This window comes from Gasterosteus aculeatus, chromosome 14, assembly GCF_964276395.1.
Source record: "Gasterosteus aculeatus chromosome 14, fGasAcu3.hap1.1, whole genome shotgun sequence".
In the NCBI taxonomy this organism is placed as follows: Eukaryota; Metazoa; Chordata; class Actinopteri; order Perciformes; family Gasterosteidae; genus Gasterosteus; species Gasterosteus aculeatus.
In genome coordinates this window covers 7157917-7182301 of record NC_135702.1, presented here as the reverse complement: position 1 = coordinate 7182301, position 24385 = coordinate 7157917, and the positions used below count along the sequence as shown (strand labels likewise).

General features: G+C 42.5%; 1 protein-coding gene across 3 annotated transcripts; it reads right to left on the bottom strand.

Moving 5' to 3' along the window:
• Positions 1-2812: 2812 nt before the first annotated feature.
• On the bottom strand, positions 2813-23718 carry tbx5a (T-box transcription factor 5a). Of its 3 annotated transcripts, none has more exons than XM_078087780.1 (9): positions 23383-23718; positions 18643-18815; positions 17896-17990; positions 16504-16623; positions 15688-15835; positions 10361-10513; positions 7486-7577; positions 5966-6198; positions 2813-5806 (listed from the first exon to the last, which is right to left on the bottom strand). In XM_078087780.1, the coding sequence occupies exons 1-9, from the start codon at positions 23678-23680 to the stop codon at positions 5214-5216; spliced, it is 1905 nt and encodes a 634-aa protein (XP_077943906.1). In that variant the 5' UTR covers positions 23681-23718; the 3' UTR covers positions 2813-5213. The 3 variants fall into 3 exon arrangements, with proteins under 3 accessions (XP_077943906.1, XP_040054490.1, XP_077943907.1); XM_040198556.2 differs by lacking the exon at positions 23383-23718 and adding an exon at positions 19465-20045; XM_078087781.1 differs by lacking the exon at positions 23383-23718 and adding an exon at positions 19001-19163.
• Between the last annotated feature and the right edge of the window lie 667 nt (positions 23719-24385).

Here is a 24385-nt window from a genome sequence, read left to right as displayed (position 1 = left end):
AGCTGCACAGATTTGAACAGATGTTTGCGACTCCTGCACGAGATGGATTTGAGTCTGTGGAAAGCCGCCGCGTGCTCATCCATCTGTGGTGATCTGCGTTTCAGTACATCTTAATAAAGTAATCCCCCCCTCGTTTTTCTACCCCTTGGAATGCTCTTGTTCTTGCGCTCTTCTCCTTTGTCATGCGGGGCACCCAGACTATGATTTGTTTGGGTTTCAGATATAAGGTTGACTGAGGCCATGGCTCATCATTACTCAGAAATGACTTGTTTTAATTTTCTCTCTGCTGGAGTAACAAAAAGATTTGGGGTTTACTGAAAGACACTTGATGTAGTTTTAAGGAATTCAGTGCTGTTCCAACATAATAATGAAAACAGTTCATCTAATTCCGTTTCTACTTCTCATTCTATTCAATCAGTTAGTAGATAGAAGCGTTGTTTCCTTTGATCCTATCAGCATCGGCATCTCAAAAGATATACACTCATAATGAAAATAAACTAGCAATGTACCAGTGTGAAGTTTCATTCATCATCTAGGCTTTCCCTTCATTAGACATTCATTCGTTTCCCTCCTGACGTATCACCAGGCTTTAAGCCACTGACCATGATAACTGAAGCCGTGGCCAAAGGTTCCCCCTCCCCGCTTTGAAAAGCTGACCTGTTCTTTAAATGTTTAAAGAGCCCGTTGCATCACCGGCCCTCGCCCACACATGCATGTTTGGGTGAATCTGGGGGTACGGTTGGGGGGGGGGTGGGTGGGTGTTGTGATACATCATGTGTTTAAGCAGTGGAGGGGAGGCTCGGGTTGTGCAGGGTTAATGACTGGCCCTCTCTGTGGGCTGTGCCGGCTCTCTGAGAGGATAAGACTGGCGGTGTTGGGGCATCTGGAGCGCAGGGGTCACATCACTCACATCAAAGGAGGCCGGGAGTCTAGGTCACTGTGTTTGGCCATTGGGTGGTGGGGAGAGTTGAGGGGTAGTTGGAAGGATTGGGAAAAGGATCACAGGGAGTAAAAGAGATGAAGAGGCCCGGGCGATGGGGCGACACAGGGAAAGATGAATAGGAGCAAAACCGAGAGTCCTCGAGGGTCAATAGTCCGTGCAGGGTTTGTCATTTTGTAGTTTATAGAGAATCTCCACAGACGGACAGATGAGTGGAATTGACAGATGCTGTGACATGTGGTGGTTTGGTGGTTAGCACTATCGCTCGGCAAGAAGGTCCCGAGTTTGTAAGCAGCAAGTGAGGTTTGCATGTTCTATCCATCTTCAAAGCCGCTTATCGCTAGAGTCAATCCCAGCTAACATCGGGCGAGGGACAAACCACCATCCACAGCCACACACCTAGTCAGCAATCAAGCTAATCCCCAATACACATCTCTGGACTCTGGGCAGAAGCCAGAGAACCCACGCCGACACGGGGAGAACATGCAGACTCCGCTAAGGAAGGCCGCTGGGTGGAGTCGAACCCAGGACCTCCTTGACGGTGGTGACCAACACACATCCAGCTTTCTAAAGATGGGTGACTCTTATTTTCCTGTAGGTGTTTAGATGTTTTTTTTTCTCTAGGACGTCAGCCCTGCGATTGACTGGCGAACAGTCTGTGTCGTACCCAGTCACCCGCCCGACGTTAGCTTGGATTGACCCCTGCGACCCTGTAAGGATAAGCGGTATAAAAGATGACTGACTGACACTCTGAAACATTTCAAACACTTTTGATTAATGTTGCACTGAATAGTTTTTGTCATGGCTTGGACAATTTTATGATACAAATGTTATTGCTAAATCTCAATGGAATCACTTGATTTGCTTTGCTGGTGTGAATTAAATCAGTAAGTAATTAGTAGATTTGTAATTTCTATAAACTACTGCATGAAAGAGGGATTTAAATGCCCATGAGTCCCGAAGTGATGGTACAGATATACTTTTTATTGACTTTCCTCTCTGTTAGCTCGGTTGTGGCTTTCAAGCTACTCCTCCTCTAATACCCTGAGTTGAGTCAGCGGGGCCGTACTGAGTAGATAGAAGCTTCTCTTCCTACCCTTTTCTAAATGTACATCCGAGGAACACATCAGAGATAGAGGGGTACAGCTCAGTTGTTAGCCCGCTCTAATAATCCCTGCTGTTTTATGCGTTCGGCACAACCAATGTTATTTCCTGTCCTGCTTGGTTTTTGTCACAAGTAGAGTCCACCTGGCAAAATCTGGTGTGGGCACAAAACCTTTGGGCACAAAACTGCTGCTCTTTGGTGGTTGGTTATTTTATCATGTGGCCCTTGTGGCCCCTGGAAGGGAAGGTATGGACAATTATTAATCCGGAGTCTTTATACTAATCTCAATCTCCTGAACTATCACTGCCTGCATTTATCCATGCAGCCGGGAAATACAGAATTTAACTAAAAAACGTATTAAAAGACCACGAAGCCCACAGTCATGATGTGATAACTGTCCCAAATAGGTGGCTACACACCTATTAACCATATGAACGGACTCGTGTTGGCCTTGTTTTGTATGCAATTGAGTTAAAAACCTTTGCTATCAACCAACTTTGTTCAGACAGCAGACATGGATTATCTACCCATGTCTGCTGTCCTGGATTATCTAAGGGGTTAAGGGATGCTGGATACAATAAAGTGTAATCACTGGGCACCAACTATTGCATTTATCCCGCCCTGACAAATGCAAGGAGGCAAATAGTAGTTAGTCAAACTTAGCAGCACATGCCGCCAAAGTAGTTACAATATATGCACTTGTTTACCCTCGTATAACACTATATCTGGAACAATAGAAAACCAACCGACAGACAAAAGAACAGCACTTCATTTTTTAAAATTTATTGCAGGTATTCTGTTATGTACATGTGTATTTACAAAATGATCCATGTGTTTCAATCTTATTTTGATACTTTTTGACAGTTGTATAGTAATCTCTTGATTTCTATATAAGTATGATTAGAAAAATCCTACAAACAATCATAAAAAACAGGCTATAAAAAAAGAAATGGGACGTTCTATCTTTGACACATGCAGGAGCAAGCTAATTTAAATAGTTGAAAAATAAATACTATTGACAAATAGTATTCCATCAACTATACACATTTAAAAGTTGCCTTTGTCCACATGTAAAACATACTTCAAACACACACTCATTTGTCTGGTAAAACGGCTTCATAATGTGTATCAAGTAAATTGTGTGGTGAATGTTGTTGTTTTAGTTTTATCTGTCAGAGAAGTGCCATTTGGGGGATTAATACAAATGATGAGTATGGAGCGTACAAATTCACTGCGTAAAGGACAAGAATGCATGAAACACAGAACTAAAGCTTATACAAAAAGATACGAAATCTCTTTCAGACTTTGCAGAGGTTTTATGTCAAGAAAAGAGGGCAAAAACATTCAAGGTGTTTTTAATACGAAAATGTTGTCAAACTCTCTGAAACCACAATGAAGACGGCTTTCTGTAGTTTTGATCAGCTATTTCCCCAATAGATGGTGTGTTGCACTATACAATCCAAATAAAGAATATTTAGATATATCGACAATGTGTCGGTCTCTGAAGAGACATCTGACATCACAGAGTGGGATGAGGCCGGAATGGGACGCAGCGCAAACATTTCAAACACAAACTCTTCTTTTTAAACATACCAGATTTAATAGAAAATGTTCAAACATGGCAATGGTGCCAACTGGAATAGCTTCATTTTATATGATTGCTTCATCTTATGTTCGGTTTAGAGTACTAATGTAACGTAATGTACTTGAACCTTTTGGGGGAATTCGGAACAAAAAATAAGTTGTTTTTAACGGCACAGTGTCAATTGTTACTGTACTATATAATGTCCGTGGTTCCTCCATTCTCCAAAGCTGTATTGATGTTTGATGGGTTTTTTGGCCAATTAAAGGCAGAAGAACACGAAAATAAGGCAACAAACGCACATTTCTGATGTATGACACAAGTCATAAATGTTTTAGCATCCCTTTGCCTAACTACACATTCAGCAGACAGAGAAAACCTTTACTTTCATGTGTTTTTTCTGGACATATGATGACTTGAAGTCTAATGCTCTGCAATACTACAAGATCTAAACAATATATTTAGTGTTTTATTAAATAATCCTTTTGTTGCTTGTTGTAAATCTGTATACATCAATCTGAAATCAAACTAAAATCCGTAAATGGTATCTGAATGAATATCTGAAAACCACAGTGTGGAAAGAACATTTGAACAGTTCTTCTGGGTTGGAGTGATGCTTTCACGGATTGATTGGATTAAACTTTAATGCATTTCACCCTGCAATCAAGTAGCCGATTAAATCGTGGATGTGACAGCAAGAACAGGGAACATCGTGTGGTTAAAATCCCAGTGCTTGTGCTTCTCATCTCTGCTTTGTTGCAACGCTGTTGCCAGTTTGAACCCCGAGGGAAGAGGCTCGAAATGTCTGTGCATCAATAATCTATTCAATTGAAGTGCTGTCCTACTTGTGATCGTTACCGGCATGTTTCTCATAATGGCACTAAGATTAAATTGTTGACATCAATGTAAAAGTACCCAGCTACAGGACTGCTTTAAGAGCGAGCAAATTCTCACAAGAGCCACAACAAAAGCTCTTATCTTCTTATTCACTCTGAACTTATTGCAATTTGACTATAAAGTAAGTAAAAAAAAAAAGAAAGAAAGAAAATTAGAACTCCGGATAATGTGACAAAAGACAATCTTCTTTACAAAAACTCTGGACAGGAATGCAAAATAAGAGTTTTTTACTTTGACATCCAAAAAACACCACCGCGGCGGAACACCGTGAACTCGGGGGCCGCCGGCGAAGCAACGGGACCCTTTTTTGTGTGTTTTTTGTTGCAGTGTCTGAATTTCCACTCACTTTGTTCACTTTGTCTGCTCTTGAACAGTCTTTGCACGTGTCCTGGTCCGGCTCCTCTTGGTTCAACGTTTCTGCTCCGTGCTCATAAGTGCAGACGCGGTCACAAGTTAAGTGATAAGATGCTCCTTTTCCTAATTTAACACAATCTTACCAATATCCACCGCGGTCAAAGAACCAACACTGATCTCATTAAGATGAACAGCGACGCGTCCTCTAAAAATCATAAATATATATTCATCTAAACCCTGCCTTCTTTTGGTCCTTTTCGCTTTTTCCTTTCCGTCTTCCTCATCATCATCATCCGTTGAGTGTGATTTAAAAAAAATAATAAACAACAGAAGCCCTAGCTGTTCTCGTTCCACTCTGGCATGATGCTGACGCTGTGTACTGTGTGGTACTGGTGTGGCGACAGTGTACGTGGTATGCCGTGGGTGTAGAGGTACTCATTTCCCTGCAGGCCAGCTCCTGGCGACTGGATCCCGGCCCCGGGGCTGCACTGGCGGCCCAGAGTCTGGTGGGTCATGGAGCTCTGGTACATGGCGGCGTGGTGGCCGTCGCCGAGCTGCGGAGAGGCGTGGCCCCCGACCCCTCCGAGCCGGGACACCAGGGACCCCGAGGTGAAGTGGGCGGAGAAGTGCTGGTAGGGCAGCCGCTCCATTGGCTGCATGGTGGTGACGGAGCAACTCCCGTAGGGCGAAACGCTGGCCCAAGTGTTGCAGCTGATGTCCTCCAGGCTGGGGACCGGCTCGGCCCCCTGCGAGGCGCTGGCGTACATGCAGGCCTGCCGCTGGCTGGATTCGCTGCGGTAGGGCCCGGCGGCCAGGCCGAGGCTCTGGGCGTAGCCCACGGGACGGTAGTAATGGTCCTCTTCACTGGACGAGCTCTCCAGGTAGGCTTTCTTATAGCTCTGCTCGCCAGAGGGACAGTCGTCCTCCACTACAGGTAGAGTTACAGAGGTACAGAACAAACGTCACATGACTTGAGTTATATTGTGACGTTTGATTTATGCCCTGAGAGCATTTACCCAACTCATTAAAAGGGCCAAAGGCAACTAATCCTGCAACTAAACCACAGCCTCCCGTAACTGTCTCCTACCTTTCCTCTTGATGCAGTGGTACTCCTGGCTGTGCTCATGCGGCAGGGGGTAGGAGCCCGACTGGGGCAGCATGTCCTGTGACGTGCTGGTGACCCCGTTCTCACACTGGGAGTACTGGGAGGTCAGCGCGCTCGGGGTGGCGATGCCCTGGACCTCGCCGCTGAACGGGCTGTGGCTGGAGCCCACTCTCTGGCGCACCGTACTGCGAGGCACCACCGGATACTCCTTGGTACTATGTGCGGACGCACAACATACATTTGTCAGTAATTATCCGGCGACCTCTCGTACAATGTGTTTCAAAGACAATGAGCTGCACACACACACACACACACACACACACACACAATCCCCGTTAATGAATCAAACCCACTTAGGACACACAGAGAGAGCGAGAGAGTGAAAACGCCAGCGTGTATTTTACTTCTATTAATCCACAGGACCCGTCAATAGATCATTTCTGCCTCTTTGGCTTCTTTGATTTCAGTTGAAACAGTGACCTGGTTTTGCAATAAGCTCTCCCTTCAACATCGTAACCAAGAGCAGACGTGCGCAGCTTACTGTACTCAGCGGGACCGGACTATGGCTTGTAAGATTGATAGCGTGGTTTGGACTCTGCCTTTTTGATGGGTGAAAGACCTTTCACTCAAAATGTTGTATTAAATTGTGGCATGGACCTACTTAAAGTAATTAATGTGTGTCTGATACAATCTAAAGTGTTAGTTTTTTAAAGCATTTGAAAACGATCTCCAGGGTTTTTTTCCACCATAAACCACAAGACCTTGATTCTGCGGCTATAGAAAGAAAGGTTACGGGAAGGAGGTTTTATTTTAGCACCTTGTGGAAAAGGCGAACAGCTTTTTCAATTCAAACACCCCCCTGTGATTTGGGATTTCTACATTTGAATCCACACGTTTGCCCAGAAGAAGGGGTGTGTGGGGCAGGGGAAGGTTGGAGAGGGGGGGTTAAAGACCAGATATCCTCCTTTGAAAATGTGTTTTCCACGCAATACGGACGCATGCTCCATCCCTCATCTGGACTGAATCATAGTGAGAGAGCATACATATGTGGTTGTGTATTGCCTCGGCTGCAGGACCAAGCGATACAACCAGTTTGACACACACACGCGCACACGCAAACTCGCGCACACAAGCAGTTGGAACTTCCTGCAAGAGTTGTCGGGAGGGGAGATGTTGCAGTTGCGTTTCAGAGGTTCTGCCAGATCAGCCATAAAAGTCTTCAGCATGAAAACTGCCAAAGATCAAGAACTACACTTACGTCACTGAAAAGAGCTCTCACTGAAAATAACACTCAGAACTGGCTTGCGTTTGGGTGATTGAAGGATTACTGTAAAGTTGGTCTTGTTAAGTGACAGTGTGACCAGGATGTCAGTAATCGTTAAAACATTCATCTACTCAAGAGAGAGAGACACCTCCTTTCCTTTTTTTTGTCAGTGTTTCCACATGACACATTTTCAGGGACAATGTTTATAACATACTAATGTGACGGTTTGAGTAGTTACCTTTGCATCCGGGACATCCGGTGTAACTCCATGTCATCACTTCCACGAAAGCCTTTTGCAAACGGATTGTTCTCAATCTTCAGCTGGGTTATCTAAAAATGAACACATTTTAAAATATTATTGCACAATAAAAAGCCATCTGTTGTGTCCGTGTCCCTTAAATCTTAAACTATTGCTTTACAAGTTGAATGGGCCACATTAAAACCAACACATGCGTCAATGTTAACCCCCCAAAATAAGGAGAACGAAAACAAGAAAATGCCCGATTTCAGAATCTGCTTCGCTGTCACAAGAGACAAGTCTTCTTTAGCTTGGGGCTCATCTGATGACAGTATTATAAGGTGATTTTGTAGTTTTGAAGTGTTCTTGGATGCATCTGACGGCTCAGCTACCCAGGAGGACGGAATAGTAGATCACATTTCTAGAAACCTGAGATGCATTTAGGGATCCTAAACTAAACATTTCAATAAATCATTTTCAACACGACATATAGCTTAACTTATACTATTACACAACAACTGTCTCTGGCTTAACAGGCAGCACTTGCTTAAAAGATGCAAATACTATAATTTATCATACAACAAAAAAAATCAAAAAAAAATCTATTGTAAATATCAAATGTACAGAGTAACATCTCAAAATAGTGAGGTAATCCCAAAGACGTTAAACACAATCCAGGGATATCCCTCTCACCAGCAGTGGTTTCTGGCAGGTAATTAGTTGGCAGCGTGTGTGTGCGCTTCCAGCTCTCTGACAAGACTGGAGGTTTGTCTGCACGCTGGCTGACACTCTCCCCAAACCTTGTAAACTCTGTTGTGTGACACTCTGCTCGCTTCTTGTTAATGCATGCAGCCTGGAGCGTTCACATTTATTTCATCTTCTATTGGAAGTTAAGAATAAAAGGAATAAAAGGAGTCCAGTTGCACTCTTTTTTTTTTTTTTACCCTTTGTGGGGTTCCAAGAAGAAATGCAACTAAAATGACTGATTCCAGAATTCTGTTTACAGAAAAATGTACATTTGCAAAACACATGTGAGTTATCTTACTGACTGGACTCGGAGCACGGAAAGAATCAGAGCAATAGGATCACTGTTAAAAATAACTTGTGCTCAAGATAATCAGGCAAAATTCATGCAGCGTCAAAGATAGTTTTACTAGTTGTCCAAAGATGCTCATTAAAATAATGGAGGCCTATAAACACATTTCCAGATGTTTTGGGCTATTTTTGCCAATAGAAAACCTTTTAAAAACCTAAAAAAAAATAGGCATATATATCAAATGTAATTTAAATAAAAGCTGGACATTCATTTTACACTTTTTATTCCTGAAGAAAAAATATTGTTTCAGAAAACACAGTTTCAAAAAGTGCTCTCACCGCAGCGGCGGCAGGAAAGCTTTGAAACAAGAGACTTTGGACATTTTCATTAGTCCAACAGGTGAATTGGACGCATGCCTGCGGCACATATTACTCTGGCAGATGTTCGACTGTTTGATTAGACAGTTGTGTTTAAGTGGCTGCAGATCAGAAATGGTTGTTTTTCTGCAGGTCTGGAAAGCCCCAATAATTAGCTCGGGGTTACGATCTTAGCCCCCCCCAATAACATGTTTTAAAAAATAACGAATGGTTTTTCTGCAGCGTGCCATTCATCTGCACTTCCTGTTCCCAGAAGCGCGGAGACGTCTGATTGGCTGCGGGGAGCTTTCGCCCCTCACTCCCATATTCCCCAAACTAAGAACGTAAAGGACAACACGGTGAAATGATGTGAAACAGACGCTGTTTACACGTATCGGTGTTCCCAAGATTTCCCCCGAGAAACTGTCTGCAGAGTAAATAGTGAGTTTTAATCCTGCGTCTGTCCAGCGAGTCGAAGCGATAAACAACTGCGCGGCTCGCCTGGCCTCAAGAAATCACACGTTCATTCAACTCGAACTTTACCGTTATTAAAAGCCTTTCCCAAATTCCTTTACGCGCTTCAATAGCCTTAGCAATAACAGCGCAACAATTTAAATGGACTCTTTATTAACAATATTGCCCTCGGCGAAAGAATATTTAGTACTCTGTATTAATTCTAATTATATTCTATTTTAATGATATTTTTTTCCAAACCAACATATACATTAAATAAATATATAATATTTTATATGGATATTAATCCAGAAATTATCTAGGAAACAAGTTGTTACTTGCTGTATTTATTTCCTGTAAATTGAAAAGTTTTAACTGTAAATAATGGCCGCAAACTATCTCAAAGTATGCATAATACGGTTTGGAAATAAGCTTGTTTGCAATTCGAACAATGTTTCATAGTAGATCCCAAACACAAGCAAAGCCTTATATTAATATTAATATTATTATTATTACTATATTGACTTTCTCTTGTTCCCGCTGAGCTTTATCCTGTTTATCTGCAGCTTGTCTCGCTCTACAAAGCCTGTTGGGGGGGGGGGGGGTCTCTTGAGATCAGACGTCGTCTCGTCGGGTATCTGAAGTTTTTCTCTCGTCTGTCAGTGACTCGATGTGATATCTGAGATTCTTAGCTGACAGATACAAGGCTTCACTTTAACGGCGCTTTCATTTTCTCTCCAGACAAAAGCAAATCCAGTTTGCCGTCAAAACCTCCGTTAAAACCGAATTACACTCTACACGTGTGAAATATATAAATAATATTTTTTATAAATATTAAAAATAATAATACTAATTATTATTATATACATTTTATAAATTATTATTTTCTGCAATTTTTTTGATTAAACATATTATTTTTTGTGTTGTCAAGTTCAAAACATTGGTACAATTAAAATGACTAAATAAATATAGTGTTGATTTGATGTTGCTAGCACAAAACTAAATCCCAAAGTAACCCTGGAGCTCTTACCTTGTGGTTCTGGTAGGACGTCACCGCGATGAAGGCTGTCTCCGGGAAGACGTGGGTGCAGAAGGCCGTGTTTTTAGAGCCGAAGCCGTTATTTTCATCTGCCTTCACTATGTGGATCCTCGGCTGATACTTGTGCATCGAATTTAGGATAATCTAGAAACAAAAGAAGGAGATAAGCGGATCCTGGTGTTAGATTATTGATTACTTTTCCATCACAGCAAGACGCCCTTTAAAACAATACGTCGCGCTGAGGAGGCAGAAAAGGAGAGTTGTTTCTTATTTGTGATGCTTAAATACGGCATCAAAACTTAATTTTTGACTATTTTGAGGTTAAAGTTTTTGCTGCTCATGTGTTTCCACTTTTTCTGATACAAAACTATACAAAGCCATTTCAACACTTTTTGGTGTCATGTACCAAAAGGAAATGGGTGAGTTTTATAACTAAGGTACAAAAGGGGAATGAAATACTGAAATACATGAAATACAGAGGGGAATAAATTAGAAAAAGACTTGCCACTTTGTTCAAGGCTTATCAATCGCAAAGAGCCCTAATAGATTCAATTAAAATGAAAATTCTCAGTCAAAAACTGTACAACTTGTTTGACTACAAATCGTTTCAAATAAAATGTGACCATGTGCACTTTTATTTCTTTTTTTTGTTTGAACTTTTCTTCTTACATGTTCTATCCCGGCCAAAACTCAAACTAAAGTACTAACTCCAAACCTGTGTATGTCTATGGATACTATTCACCATATTACAATTGTCATAGTGCAAATGATGGGTTCCAGGACCCTGATAGACAGAGATGTCGTCTCTTCTGCTGCCCTCTAACCTTAGTTCATACTAAGTGATGACTACTACCCGTGGCTAGCATGGCGACAGTAAGACGCGGTCCGCACAGCTGAACTTGAGCCTTGAACTTCTCTTTTGAGGCCCTCTCATCCGTGGGTCTTAAGTCTAATTGTTTTGACAGACCAGGAAGTCATGGTCTTTAGCCTCGACGAAATCCAATGTTCTTTTTAGAAAAATGTTCATCAGATCCACTCTGCATTTCAAGATGGAAAAAAAATGGGGCTTTCATTCCGCGCCAGACCACCACCTTCTCAACACGCCCTCCTCCACCTTTAGGCGTTTACTCAAATGTTGTTGTTTTTGTGATTGCCTTGACCTGCGGTACCTGTGGGTGCATCCTGACAGGCACAAGTCCAGAGTCCTTTCTTAGAGCCAAGTGAACTCAGACAATAGTCATCCAATATCAACTTCCAGTTGAACTTGATCTAATTTCATGGTGCAATAGGTTTTTGTAATGGGGCAGAAACTGCTTGCATTGCATCTAACATGATTCAATGGAACTTACTGACCCTTTGCAGACAATATCAGCAGATTTTGTCCCTCTGTTTGGACAAGCAGGTTGTTGAAAAGTGGATGGATGACTTGCAGATGGAAATTTTTTACAATCATAAATACAAGTGTTTGCAGGAAAGGAGTTTTAGGGCAGTATGCTCCGCTCTGAGGTGAGAATAGTTTTACCAGAACCGAACTCTCAGGCTGACAGAAATTAAATCTGCCTGCTGTATTTGTAGCTCAGCTTTGGTTCCCATAATTAAGTGTGGGATTGATGCATTTTGAAGCAATGGCCCCTGTGCAAATGTCAAAACAACAACATGCCCTAGCTATCAAGCCACACCATTGAATTTGTACCCGAGGCCTTAATGTTGAGTGAAAAGAGCTTTTCAAATACGAGAAGAAGTAGGTCAAACAAAACATATTCATGCACGCATTCATTAAGCGCTTACTTGAGGTCTGCAGAGATTAGTCCAACATTGGACCAAACCACAGCAATCATTGCAAACATGCCATTCGCCGCGCTGCTGCATGGTTTAGGAGCTGAGATGTCTGCCTCTGACACACATTAGAAGTTGCAAGATACCTCCATGGTCCGCTGAATGTGGGTTCCCAAAGTCCAATGTGTGTGTTAGCATGGGGGGGGGGGTAACGGTGGACCACCCACTGGGGCCCCAGCACACGCCCGTCTCCCTGGCCCAGCCGCTGCCCTGCCTGGGTCCCTGTATCTCTACCCCCCCCCCCCCCCCCCCGCCTCTGGATGATAGTATTTAATGATAGTGAGGGATCACTTGGGGTCTCGAGCCGCTGCCCTTTGCTTTCAAGTCCCACCACATCAGAGACTTTCCTCGAGCCTCGGGATCAGCGGGCTTTGTACACCATCATCTATTGCTCATCGCACACTGCCATTCAAATATAAACAGTGCGATCCTCACACTCCAGCCTCCTGGCCAAAACATGTGTGGGAAGACAGGGAGACGAGTGCAGGAGCAAATCGAGGGAGATGAATAACATTGGGAAATATTCCAGGAGTTGACAAGGAGATCCAAGCAGAAAACTACAGCTCGGTAAGAAACCATCAAATACAGAAGAAGGTAGCAGTGTGTAGTGCATTAAGACATGTGTGAGGATACTTCATTGCAAGTACTCAAGTACTGCATTTAAAGTTTTACTTGAGTAAATGCCAATGGATTATTATGGGCAGTGAACTGTACTTGCACTTTTCTTCCAACCATTCAAAGCACTATAATGATGTGATGGTCAAGATGAGGCTCGTTTTTAATAATAAATGTAGTGCACAGAAGCACATATTTCCTTTGGCAATGTAATAAAACTTAAACCCTAAGTACTCATTTCTTTAAATTGTTTTATTACTCTGTAACTACCCACTGTTAAAGCCTGTATTCTTGAAATACATACATACATATGGGCAATTTTGGGGATGAAGCAAGGAAACTTGCAATAATCAGTCAAGTCACCCGTTTGGAAGTTGAGACAAATTTGTAATTTGAACTTGAAATTGAAAGTTGTACACACATGCTTCCGTTATTTTAACTTGAAACAGCGTTACAATGAAGCAGACATGTGTGTTAGTTCGACTATAGGGACGTTTTAACTTGGTGGATCAAGTATGAACAACAAGGGACAGAAAGTTCACGCAACTCTGACAACTTCAAATATAATGTTGAGACAACTCGCACGTAGTTACATCAACTTTTATTTGAATGAAAGGAAATTTCAAGTTCAGTTAAATAGCTTTTTCAAGGTGAACCTTTGTTTGCACGTTGAACTGGCTTGAAATGTTTTACAGTGTATCAAAGTCAATTTGTGTCACCATTTTTAATGTAACTGGTGACATATCATGATGTCATTGAAACGGAATTTACCTGGCGATAAGCACAATTTGTCCCTCGACGTGATTTTCTGTTAGTTAAAGTATAGTTGAAATAATTTCGCGGACAAGTTTACCTTTTGAAAAATAAATAAAGCTAAACCCCGAAGAGTACAAAACCACTTTCCCTTCTGTCCAATGAGACTCCTTCCCCACAGCGAGCAACTAAACAGAGGGAAGAAAACTGGTCCATTGTACTTCAGAGATGCTTTGGTCCCATGTCTCACTGCTCGTAACTATGAGGCATGTAGTTATTTCAACCAGCTGGACCAACAAGCCAATGGAATATGTTCCTGGGCAGCCAGCGTCTCATTTATGAATCCCAGGGTGCTGTCTCCCACCACGAGAGAGGCCGAGCCAGGAACCATTGCAGCCAATCAGAAATGCACTTCAACCCCAAAACGCACAACACTGCGTACATTCCAACTGAGCAACAATTTCGTTTCACCAGCCTGGGTGAGGAAACAACCACTTTATACATAATTGTCAATCTGCATCTGCAATGCCTTCGCCTAGTCCACAGTTTTGAAACAAATTCAGTTTAACAACTGTAATCAAGATACTTTTCAAATTGAATAAATAACAGCATTCCCCACAGAATTTAACTAACCTCCTTAAAATCAGAATAGCAGTACATGTACCATAAGTACCCCCTCCCTCCCCCACCCTTAATGACCGGGCCTATTAGTAAGAGAGCTAATTGTATGACTTTTTGGTTTCTCCAAGACATCTAAATTAGCCTCAGTGTGCCCGGCCTCTTAGACTTGTATAAAACCTGAAGCCAACAGGCCCATTAGTTGATAAAGTAAGTGATGCTTTTCCAAGACAGAATCTTAAAAGCCTGGGGCCAGATATGGAGTGCAGAATAATGAGGAGTTTAAGGAAATGGGTCCCACAGTATAACTGGTAAGGAGTGTTTGGTGTGTGTGTGTGGGGGGGGGGTCATTGCCTTTTCCCTTTTCCCTAAAAAAAAATACGAAACTGCTTCCCTGGACGGAAGAGGACTGCCACGAGGTCTATAACTTGAATGCAAATAAACCTGCAGAGTACTCAAGAGGACTTTGGATCCAAATGTGTTTTCCACAGTGGCAAAAAGTCTGAAGCCAAACAATTTTCAGAAGCAGAAAATTCCTGTTTTGTTTTACATCTCAGAGACTCATTCATTATGCGAACCAGTGAATTAGTTTAATGAATAGGACAATTTATATTTTTACTTCCCGAAAGGAAATCAAACATGTATTTTAATTCCTCTGGCAGCTAATCTAATATCTTGTTCCTTAAACAACATCCTTGGTTATAAATATCTAGACTGTGAATAGTTTTCCGGTCATTTTAACATCTTTTTTCCTTACAGAAATTGTACTTTTTCTTCTTTTTTTTACTTTGAAACAGTAACAAATGTTTCAAAACTCCACGAGTCAATTGTTCTGGGTTGAATTCCCTGTTCAAACACTTTCTATCTTCATCCATGTGCATCTCAATAATTATTTCAGAAATAGAGGTTTGAAAAATGATCACCTAAAAGTGCAAAAAAAGAAGACAGAAAGTACAATTTTTAAAAAGGGGAAAAAAATTTAAAAGGAAAAAAACAACTTTGAAAGGACTGATTTTTAGATTTTTTTAAGTGTAATACAGATCTAATAATGTTCAGAGAGTAAATTACGGTTTTACAAGCAAGTATATGAGTGTGTGTGTGTGTGTGTGGGGAGGGGGGGGGGGCGTTGTATCTTTCATTGACTTCAAATCATCACCTTTAAACTCTAAAGCGCAATATTTCAATGGCATTCCAATTTTAAAAGTTTACAACTTTCAACTTCAAATAATAATCTGTGATGACTTTCATTGTAATATGGAAATAATAATATTATCGCTGTTAATCATAATGATATCAACGACTATAACATTAATTTAAAAATATAGTAGCACACTGTAGCTTTTCAGTTATTCACTCAACAACGTCCAGCTGTGGAAATTTAGAAATAAAAGGTGGCAAAGCTGAGCAGAAAGGAACGACATAGTTTTAATGGCGCTCCTTATGAGCACTTTGATCACAGACCTGTGCTTAATAGTATACGTATGATAGGCACCTACGTGTCCGAACGGGTCCAGGTGGTTGTTGGTCAGTTTCAGCTTCTGGAAGGAGACGAGCTGCCTCATCCAGTGCGCCCCGGTGGCGGGAGAGTCCGGGTGCACGTAGAGCCTGCCGGGCATGGCGGGCTCTGCCTTCCCGGTAACGGACCTGAATCAAAGCGACGCGGTCACACGGTTACACCTCGGGCCTGCACGGCAACCGGCGAGCAACCGTGCAGCGCGCTAAAGTGCGCGTGGAAGTATCCTTGAGCGTAAAACAATCTCCTCCTCAGGCCAGCATGTCAAAATGTTGAAATTATTCCAAAGCGTAGACGAATTTAATTTCAATAGAGTCGTAACAAAAATAATAAGAAACAAAAACGAACAATTAGTAGGGCGGTAGGAAATTTGCTTCCCATCAAGGACATTTACGCAAATGTGCAAAAAAAAATAGAAAAGCTTATGTGGTCTATTTAAGTAAAAAACGTAATAATAAAAATAATATAATGTAATATTTTGAAAAGTTAGTTCTGGATGGTCAGAGGTTGAGTTGGTAAAACATCGTTTGATCAATAAGACCATTAGTTCCACGACACGGTTCGGACAAATCATGACCGGCATTATTCGCATGTGATTATAAGGATCCCCCGAACCAAGCCGGAGATGCAAATCTGAACAAATAACGTTGTTTAAGTTAAATGGGCATGTATAGCAACAACAACAACAACGACAACGAAATGCAATCAACCATAATGCACAGCTCCGACCGACACACTTCTCCATTGGAATAAACAATTCATAACTCCCGGGGGATCTAACATTATATATTTTACATACCATTTGTTGTCGGCGAATTTATATCGATGGTCGTCCGCAGGAACAACGTCCATGAGGAGAATGTATTTGGTTTTGGGGTTTAATCCTGTGACCTTCACTTTGAAGCTGGGGAACATTCGCCTGTTGAAGGACACAACGCGGTTTATGACGTTATTTGGATCAATAAGGCGATGTGTGCAATTAAAAAGAGACCGTGCCGTGTTTCCAATATGTAGGCACTATAGTGAGAACACTTCCAGACATCCTTTAAACATGCATGCGTTAAACACGTTTACAGGAATGTGAATGAAAACTAAAGTTGTTTTGACTTTCTCTTTTTTTTCATCATTAAAATGTGCACATTGAATTATAATACATTCCGTCAGCCCGACGTGGGATGGTTTGAAATGTCAATTAAATGCACACATTTGGTTTGGCGAGGTAACGTCTTTTCAGGGGCAGGGCGTTGGGTCTGAGAGGAACCCTCCCGTTATAAAAAAAAAAAACTTTTTCACTATGGGCCAGACTTCTTCCATTTTTTTTTGCAGGATCCGTTTAGTAAATCATCCGGATATTTGGTAGCTGTCATAATGTAAAAAAAAAACAACCCACATAATGTGAGTGAGCCTGGACAGCCTCAAGAGTCAAAAGGGAAAGGCTGCGACGAGGGGGGAGCTGCTGCGTAATATCATTTCAGGCCAAAAACACGCGAGAAATGACTGACGGGAATATAATGGGAGACTTTATGCAGCTGTGTGAAAACAACCCCGCACCGCCCGACCCGCGCAGCACAATGACATGTACCAGTGTTTCCCTTTGAATATTCATCATTTCTCACAGCTTACACCCATGTGAGCCAAAGCGGGCGCTTTGACAGGAGCGGTCACCGGCGGGCATCGCACATTTATGCACGTTCACACTCGCGGATGAGCGCTATAGTCGCGTTGTGACGCAAAAAGAACGCATGCATACAAACACAGGGAGGGCGCTGCAAACGCACAACGTGCTCCGAATGGTGTTTGTTTGATTGGTATTTCTAAGACACCATGGCAGCCTAGGAATTTATTCTTTTTTTACGTGAGCTCGCTCTGATTGGTTGATAGTTTTGTAATTCCCCAACAGGGCCACCCAGACTAAAATGTATGGTGGTGTCACAGATCGCTATTAAAGCGTCCACCAGATGCTCCGTGTTTTCTCTGTGGTTCCTCACAGTGTAGATTTCCAATCTCCCCACGCAAAAAAAATAAAAATAAAAACCCAGCCGGGCCTGTATAGGAGGTTACTCCTATATGAAACCCATACAAAATAAATAGGTGGGAATTATCAGTAACCAGTGATGCAGTCAATAAACCTTCCCATGTCACGGTTAGTGTCATAATAATAATGATAAATAATTTGATATTGTCGTCTTACCTTCCAGCTTTGGTGATGATCATCTCCGTGCCCACCTCGTCAAACTTTATCCAGAGTTCCCTCTCGTGCAGGTAGACTTTTATTCCCTCCATTCCCTTCGAAATGAACCGTTTCAGTGCTCAGATGACTACTGTTTAACATGGTTTGAGGCCTTCTGACTTGGTCAAATTGCATGTTTTCTGACAACGAGTAAGTTATGAATGGCAGTAAAATATACATATGTAAAAACGCGCACTTGTTGTGCACGTAGGTGTAGCAAATAAAGTAATGTGGTTGATACAATGTAACCATTCGGTAACACATTCTGTAGTCTTAAACCTGTTGGGCCTTTAGTATACACATTTAAACTACACACTATAATAAGGCCAGAGTTAGTGTCTGGCTATTCATGTATTCTCCTGCATAATTTATCAGTTTGATCTCATTTTAATATTTAAAATGCAGTCAAACAAACCCAAATTGTTTTTAATATTTACTTATGTTTCACTCGTTTAACAAATGTTCTAAAATGAGTTTATCTGAGCACAACAGTTAGACAAGAGTAGGAAAACATACCAAAAAAGTGAAATTTGTCTGAACATTCATAGAATATGGCAAATTAATCCATCCAGACACCTTCTTTAACATTTCGGGTATATTTTAACAACCAAAACAAGACAAATAGCACTAGTTCAGACATGCACATGCATTATTATTATTATTTTTTCCCCGTGACCCCACGAGTGAGGCCTGCAGACTGATACTGACCTGCTGAATGTAAGTGGTCTGAGATGAGGGCGATTTGCTTGAGGTCCCGTTCTGTTTCTCAGATTTGTTGTCGGACTGTAATTCCCTTGATTCTGAACCACCAGGAGAGTTTTCAAGGGCAAAAGTCTCCTCTTGGTCCGCCATGACCGGATCCCCGAAGACTGCTGTCCCAGCTGTAAAAACCCCAAACAAAGCTGTCAGTGCGTGGGACTGGATCTATTTTAAAACAATATATTTATATAATCGAGTGATTTAAATACGCTTGTATTCATAAACTGAATTTAGTGCGTGCGGCGCACACGACGAATAACTACAGCATTACAAACCAACAGAGGTAAAGGTAAGAAAAGGAACCCACAGCAATAGACGAAGTGGATTTTAGTCTGAACTGAAGTTTAGTAAAAGCCGGTGAATTGAACCTTTGTTGCACTTTTAAATAGACTAGAGATCAGGAAAGGCATCGTCAAAACAACTGGCGCAATTAAAGGTTTGATTTGAATAAAAGGGAACCGTGTTATTCCTGACACGGGAGGTGTGATGGCTGACTCAGTTGTGGGGTAAAATAGGCTGCACATTGAACGAGCACCCAGGAGCCCCCAGGAGCCCCCCCCCCCCCCCCCCCCCCCCCCCCCCCTGTATTTTAGGGAAAACGCAATTACCTATATGTATGTTCCTTCGCGTCGTTGTCGTATCGCGACTCAGCGCAAATGCGATCCTGTACAACTCGCATGTGTCTCTTCTGCAGCGTAAAAAAACAAAACAAAAAAAAAAACGCAACAGCAACGCGCACACGTAGCCGGAACGGAGCGGGGATCAGCTTACCCAAAAACCCAAAACACGTCGCGGGCTGTACGGTTGGATCGTGGGTCGTGGGGTTGGGGGGGCGGGGAGGGAGGGAGGAAGGGGGGGGGAGCACAACACCGTCGTCGTCTCTGCAATTGTCCAACACTGCGTCTCAAATCAGCTTAATCCAGACGGTCTGCTCGATGAAGCCGCACAGAATCTCCATGGATCCCCTCTATTCGCCCCCCTCCTCCTCCTCCTCCTCCTCCTTCTCCTCCTCCTCTTCCTCCTCACGCCGTTAGTCCAGATTTCCTCACACCGTGACCGTGGAGACCCTCGCGGGGCTCTGTGACAGCTACACGGCGGGTCCGCCCGGTGCCTAATCGTGCATTTTACAGCCGCGGAGCGTTGAGTGAGCGGAGCCCGCTGGTAGCACCTATAGCAGTGAGCTGTAGCCGGGTTCCCAGAGGAGCAGGTCCGTCACCTCCTTCTCCCGGTCTCGCTCTCTCTCTCTCTCTCCCAGTCTCTGCCTTGTTCGTTCTACGCCCTCCTCCCCTCTCTCTCTCTCTCTCTCTTTCTCTCTCTCGCTCTCGCGCGCGCGCTCTCTCTCCAACCCTCCACTGCGCATCACTGACTCACAACCGTGCGAAGCGGAAGCGGAGTCCGCGACGTAGTTCAACAAGGGGGGGGGGGGGGATCGGGAGAGCCGTCTGCGCTGGAATAGCATCGGTTTATACAGTAAATTGTAATCCTCGCGGGCCCTCACCCCGGCCTCTGTTCCAATCCTCCACATAATCCCAATCTGATAGAGGGAATCCATTTGATATTTGCTCCTCGTGCGCCATTACGCGCAACCTCCGCTTCTTTCGTCACCACCCGGTTTATCAACGCATCAACATATACGGTTTGTCAACCAGTTGTGTCCACTTATGGTCGAATTATTAATTAGGATGCATTTCATTTCCAACCACGTGTGTGTGTAATTAGCATTACCAATCAACGGGCCGCGTGTCTCTGAATGTTATGAAAAATACTTGTTACCCCGCACAAAAAGACGCAAGTAGATAGTGAATTGGACATATTGGTCGCTGCAGTAAAAAAAAAAACACACACATACGCGCGCGCGTGTAGCAGTCGGTGAGGCCTGTGGCTTAGCGGCGTGTGGCAGTGCAAAGAGATACTAAAAAAATGCCATTTCAACAAGAAGTAAAATAGGACTTCAAATGAGACATTTTACCACCCAGATATTTTGACATGTGTTGCTCATGAACTGTGATTTGAATGTGTGGATTTGAATGATTTCTCTCTGGAAACAACACCACTAACAATAAGCAGCATGTTTGCTTTTACAGACAGAGGCAGCAGGACATGAAACGTGCACAAGCTGACATTTCTTGTAGTGTGCGCATGAGATGTCTCACTTGCGTCTGAGGTTGTTATCTCATGGTACGCACGCGCCTACTAAGTCAGTTTCCCAATCATTCTGTGTGATACAGAGACGCCGCATGAGGTGGATGTTTGTCCATCAGTGAGCTGTCAATAGCAACACATTTCTTGAGACGGTCAGGACTGAAACGCAGATGAATGACCTCGATCGCATAAGGGATTGGGTGTTGAAAGCAGCTAGAATAACCTTTGTCTTTTGTAATTATTATTTAGAGAAACGTAAACTCTGTACTTAGTATCTTTGAGATGCTGAGGATGCAACCCCTAAATATGTCATCTGTATCCAAACATTATCCAAAGCCAGCAAAATAATATTAAAACAACAATTTGAGTTGTAAAATTGTGCAAATTTAGACATCTTGACAATTCCCTTTAAGGTTTTATCAATGACAAATGTTGAAACCTCTCGGCAAAAACACATCGACTAAAGGGGCTGCAAGAAAACCAAGTTAGAGGCCCTAAAATCAGCCTCACGTAACTTCTGAAAACGCTCTAACTGGTTTGCTGAGTTTGTATGGTACAGGGACAACACACACACACACACACACACACACACACACACACAGCTCCAGAAGGAGCTATGAAGGATCTCCGAATGGCACGCTTTTATTAACACAACCAACGCGTTGGCAGAGTGCAAAAGAAGGCATACCGCTTTTGTTTAATTTAGATCAGATACAGGCCCACGTGACACCATGGTTTGGCGTTAAAAAGTTAATAATAGTTTTCAAAAAAAGTGCACAATATCTAAATATCTTTATCATTTATAAATGAATCCAAATCATTTTTGCGTAATACGTTTTAGATCTGCGTCTCTCATAGGCGGCACGTTGTGTGCGCTCTGTATGTAACCCTGGTTCCGTCTTAGCCAGGGGGCCTAATTGGCTTGAAAACGTATCTAGCAGATGTATAAACACGAGGTTAAGTTGGAAGTGGCAAATACAAAAAAAAAGTGCCACTAACTTCTTTCATAAAATAAGAGGTAAATACCAGGTAGGAATTGTTCAAGGGCCTAATGCAGGAGGTAAAATGTGAAAATAAACCGATGGTCCGACGACAACCCCAAACGCAGCGTTTTGATCATTTTAAAGTTAAAGGCAACCTTCACGAGCAGATGACGTGGACGTGGAGGTGCGTGAAGAAAGCGTCACACTGTAATTAACTTACAGTCTCTAACAAGAGACGCGTTCACGGTGCGCCACGCCAAGGATATCTAAATAGAAAACCACAATAGAACAGCTGAACTAAATTCGGTTCAAGATAATCAATAAATGTATATCACCGTCACACGCACCGGGACACGTGAGAAGTTTTGTGTCATCAAGTTTTTGTTTTTATTTCATTTCTGAAATAAAAACTATTCATAAACCGATATTGTGTCGTGTCAGTTGTTATATTGCATTAAAAACCGCATTGCATGTTAAACAATCGGTGGCAAAAGTTCGCTCTTCTTAAAAAAGAAAGGCCCATTTAACATCCTAAAAATGTTATATCTTCTTGTGCGGCTGAAATGTTAAATCTAAAAACTGTTTGAATTTATTATTTAACTTGCTTCAAAGCTCACAAAACCATCGAATCATTAGATAATAGAGACAGTTTATGACTTCAAACTGTATTGATACAATGCACATAAATAGAATTACACAAAATACAATTAAAAAGAAAGAGTAAACAATCCTCCGTCACATAGAAAAAATAAATAAATTAATAGATATCGTCTCATCTTACTGCAAATGAGACAAAGGATTTAGCCTCCCTACAAACTTTGTTAATTTATAAAAATTACATTAAAAAGTTTAATTGGAGTTTGTATAATTGTGTGGATTTAATAGTCAGCATACATCATTTAAGTCCAGCAAAAAATAAGTTCTAATAAGTGAAAATAACTTTAACTGCGTTAGACAGTAGAATTATGAAACGTTTATCAGTATAGATAAAATAAAGAACCTGTGCATGTAGATAAATAAAATCTGTCCCCACAAGAAGGAAAAATCCCAACATGTCCGTGACCATGCTTTCCATCTACTCTGAAACATCAAATCTAATTATAGCCTGAGGACAATGCAGCAACCACAGAAGTCACAAAGCAGCAGTTTGCTGACCGGTCGCCTCTAAACAGTCTCACCAATGCTGCTGCTGCTGACTGTTGTTCTGCAGCATTAAACATGAAAGCACCCGATGCAAACAGCCTAAAGCCCATTTGAGTACTTATCCTAAAAGCACACTGTGTGGCACAAAAAAAAGGTTCCTCTCCAAGAACTACAAATCCCACAAATCTGTGCCGCAAATGAAGAGGTGTCATGAAAATAGTGTGAACTGGGTGTTCGGTCGAAGCGTGAGGTGAGAAGTGAATAAAAGCTCAACGCAGGATTACGAGAACATGCAGTTTTCTTGTGAATTTTATGCTGGAAAATTGTATGCAACATGCACTGATAGACACGGAAACACACCCACACACCTACACACACACACTTACACTCACAGGGGTTAAATACATAATACTCCTTATACCTCCTGGCTGTCCAGTTCTATTGAGTGTGTGGTCTGAAGTTACCGCTTGTTTAGAGCGGCTTAGAGTCTGGTGAGGCTTCAGCAGACAGGCAGGTGAAAGCGCTGGTGTGGCTAACCACCGGTCCAGCCAGGATCCTGGATCCTGGATCAGGGAGCGGAGCCTGCCCAGATGCTCTGCACCAAAGGACCAGCTGTGAGGTTTGTGGCTGAAAACCCATCCACAGTTTGGCTCACAGGAGCCGAACCAGAGAAGAGAAATGTGGGGGGGAAGAAAAACAAAAGCTTGCGGAGATTGCATTTTTTAGATATTTTCCTAGGTGCTACTAAGGAGTCGCCTAATTTGACAGAATGAGTATGAATATGATATCTCTTCATTTAAAATATATATAAATACTGTAATTCCTGGTTGCGATGTGTTTTCATTCACACCCTACGCTATTGGGTCAGGGTTATTTGTCATAAAATCTACTCTGTTAGACACATCTAACACAGTAGATTTTATGACAAATTTCTAAAAAGGAATATTGTGTGTCAGCCTTGTGTGGATAATGTGTGGATAAGTTCTGCTGAACCGTAACGACCAGAGGCCCAAAAGTGAGGATTGTGAGAAAAAGCCATGAAGCGATTTTTGCAAGGACTCTAACGGGATATTCTCTCGTTGGTGAGCAGCTCGAAAGGCTTCAGTTCAGCCATGGATAAAAGATGGAGGGTTGTACACCGACCCCGAATGGCCACAGAAGGGCCTGTGGTCTGCCTCCGGATTCTTTTTTACCCCCACTGCCTCACCCTCGACCTCGTGAGTGAGTTTACCCTTGTTCCACTAGTAAAGCCAATGATAAGGTATCTGGGCTTCCATGGCCGTGCAGGGCTAAGAGGTATACTGTGTGTACACGTACACACACACACACACACACACACACACACACACACACACACATGCATGTAGACGTACAGAGCTCTACTCACACAGCAGGAGCGGGGCTGTGGGCTCAGGGTCGGCGGC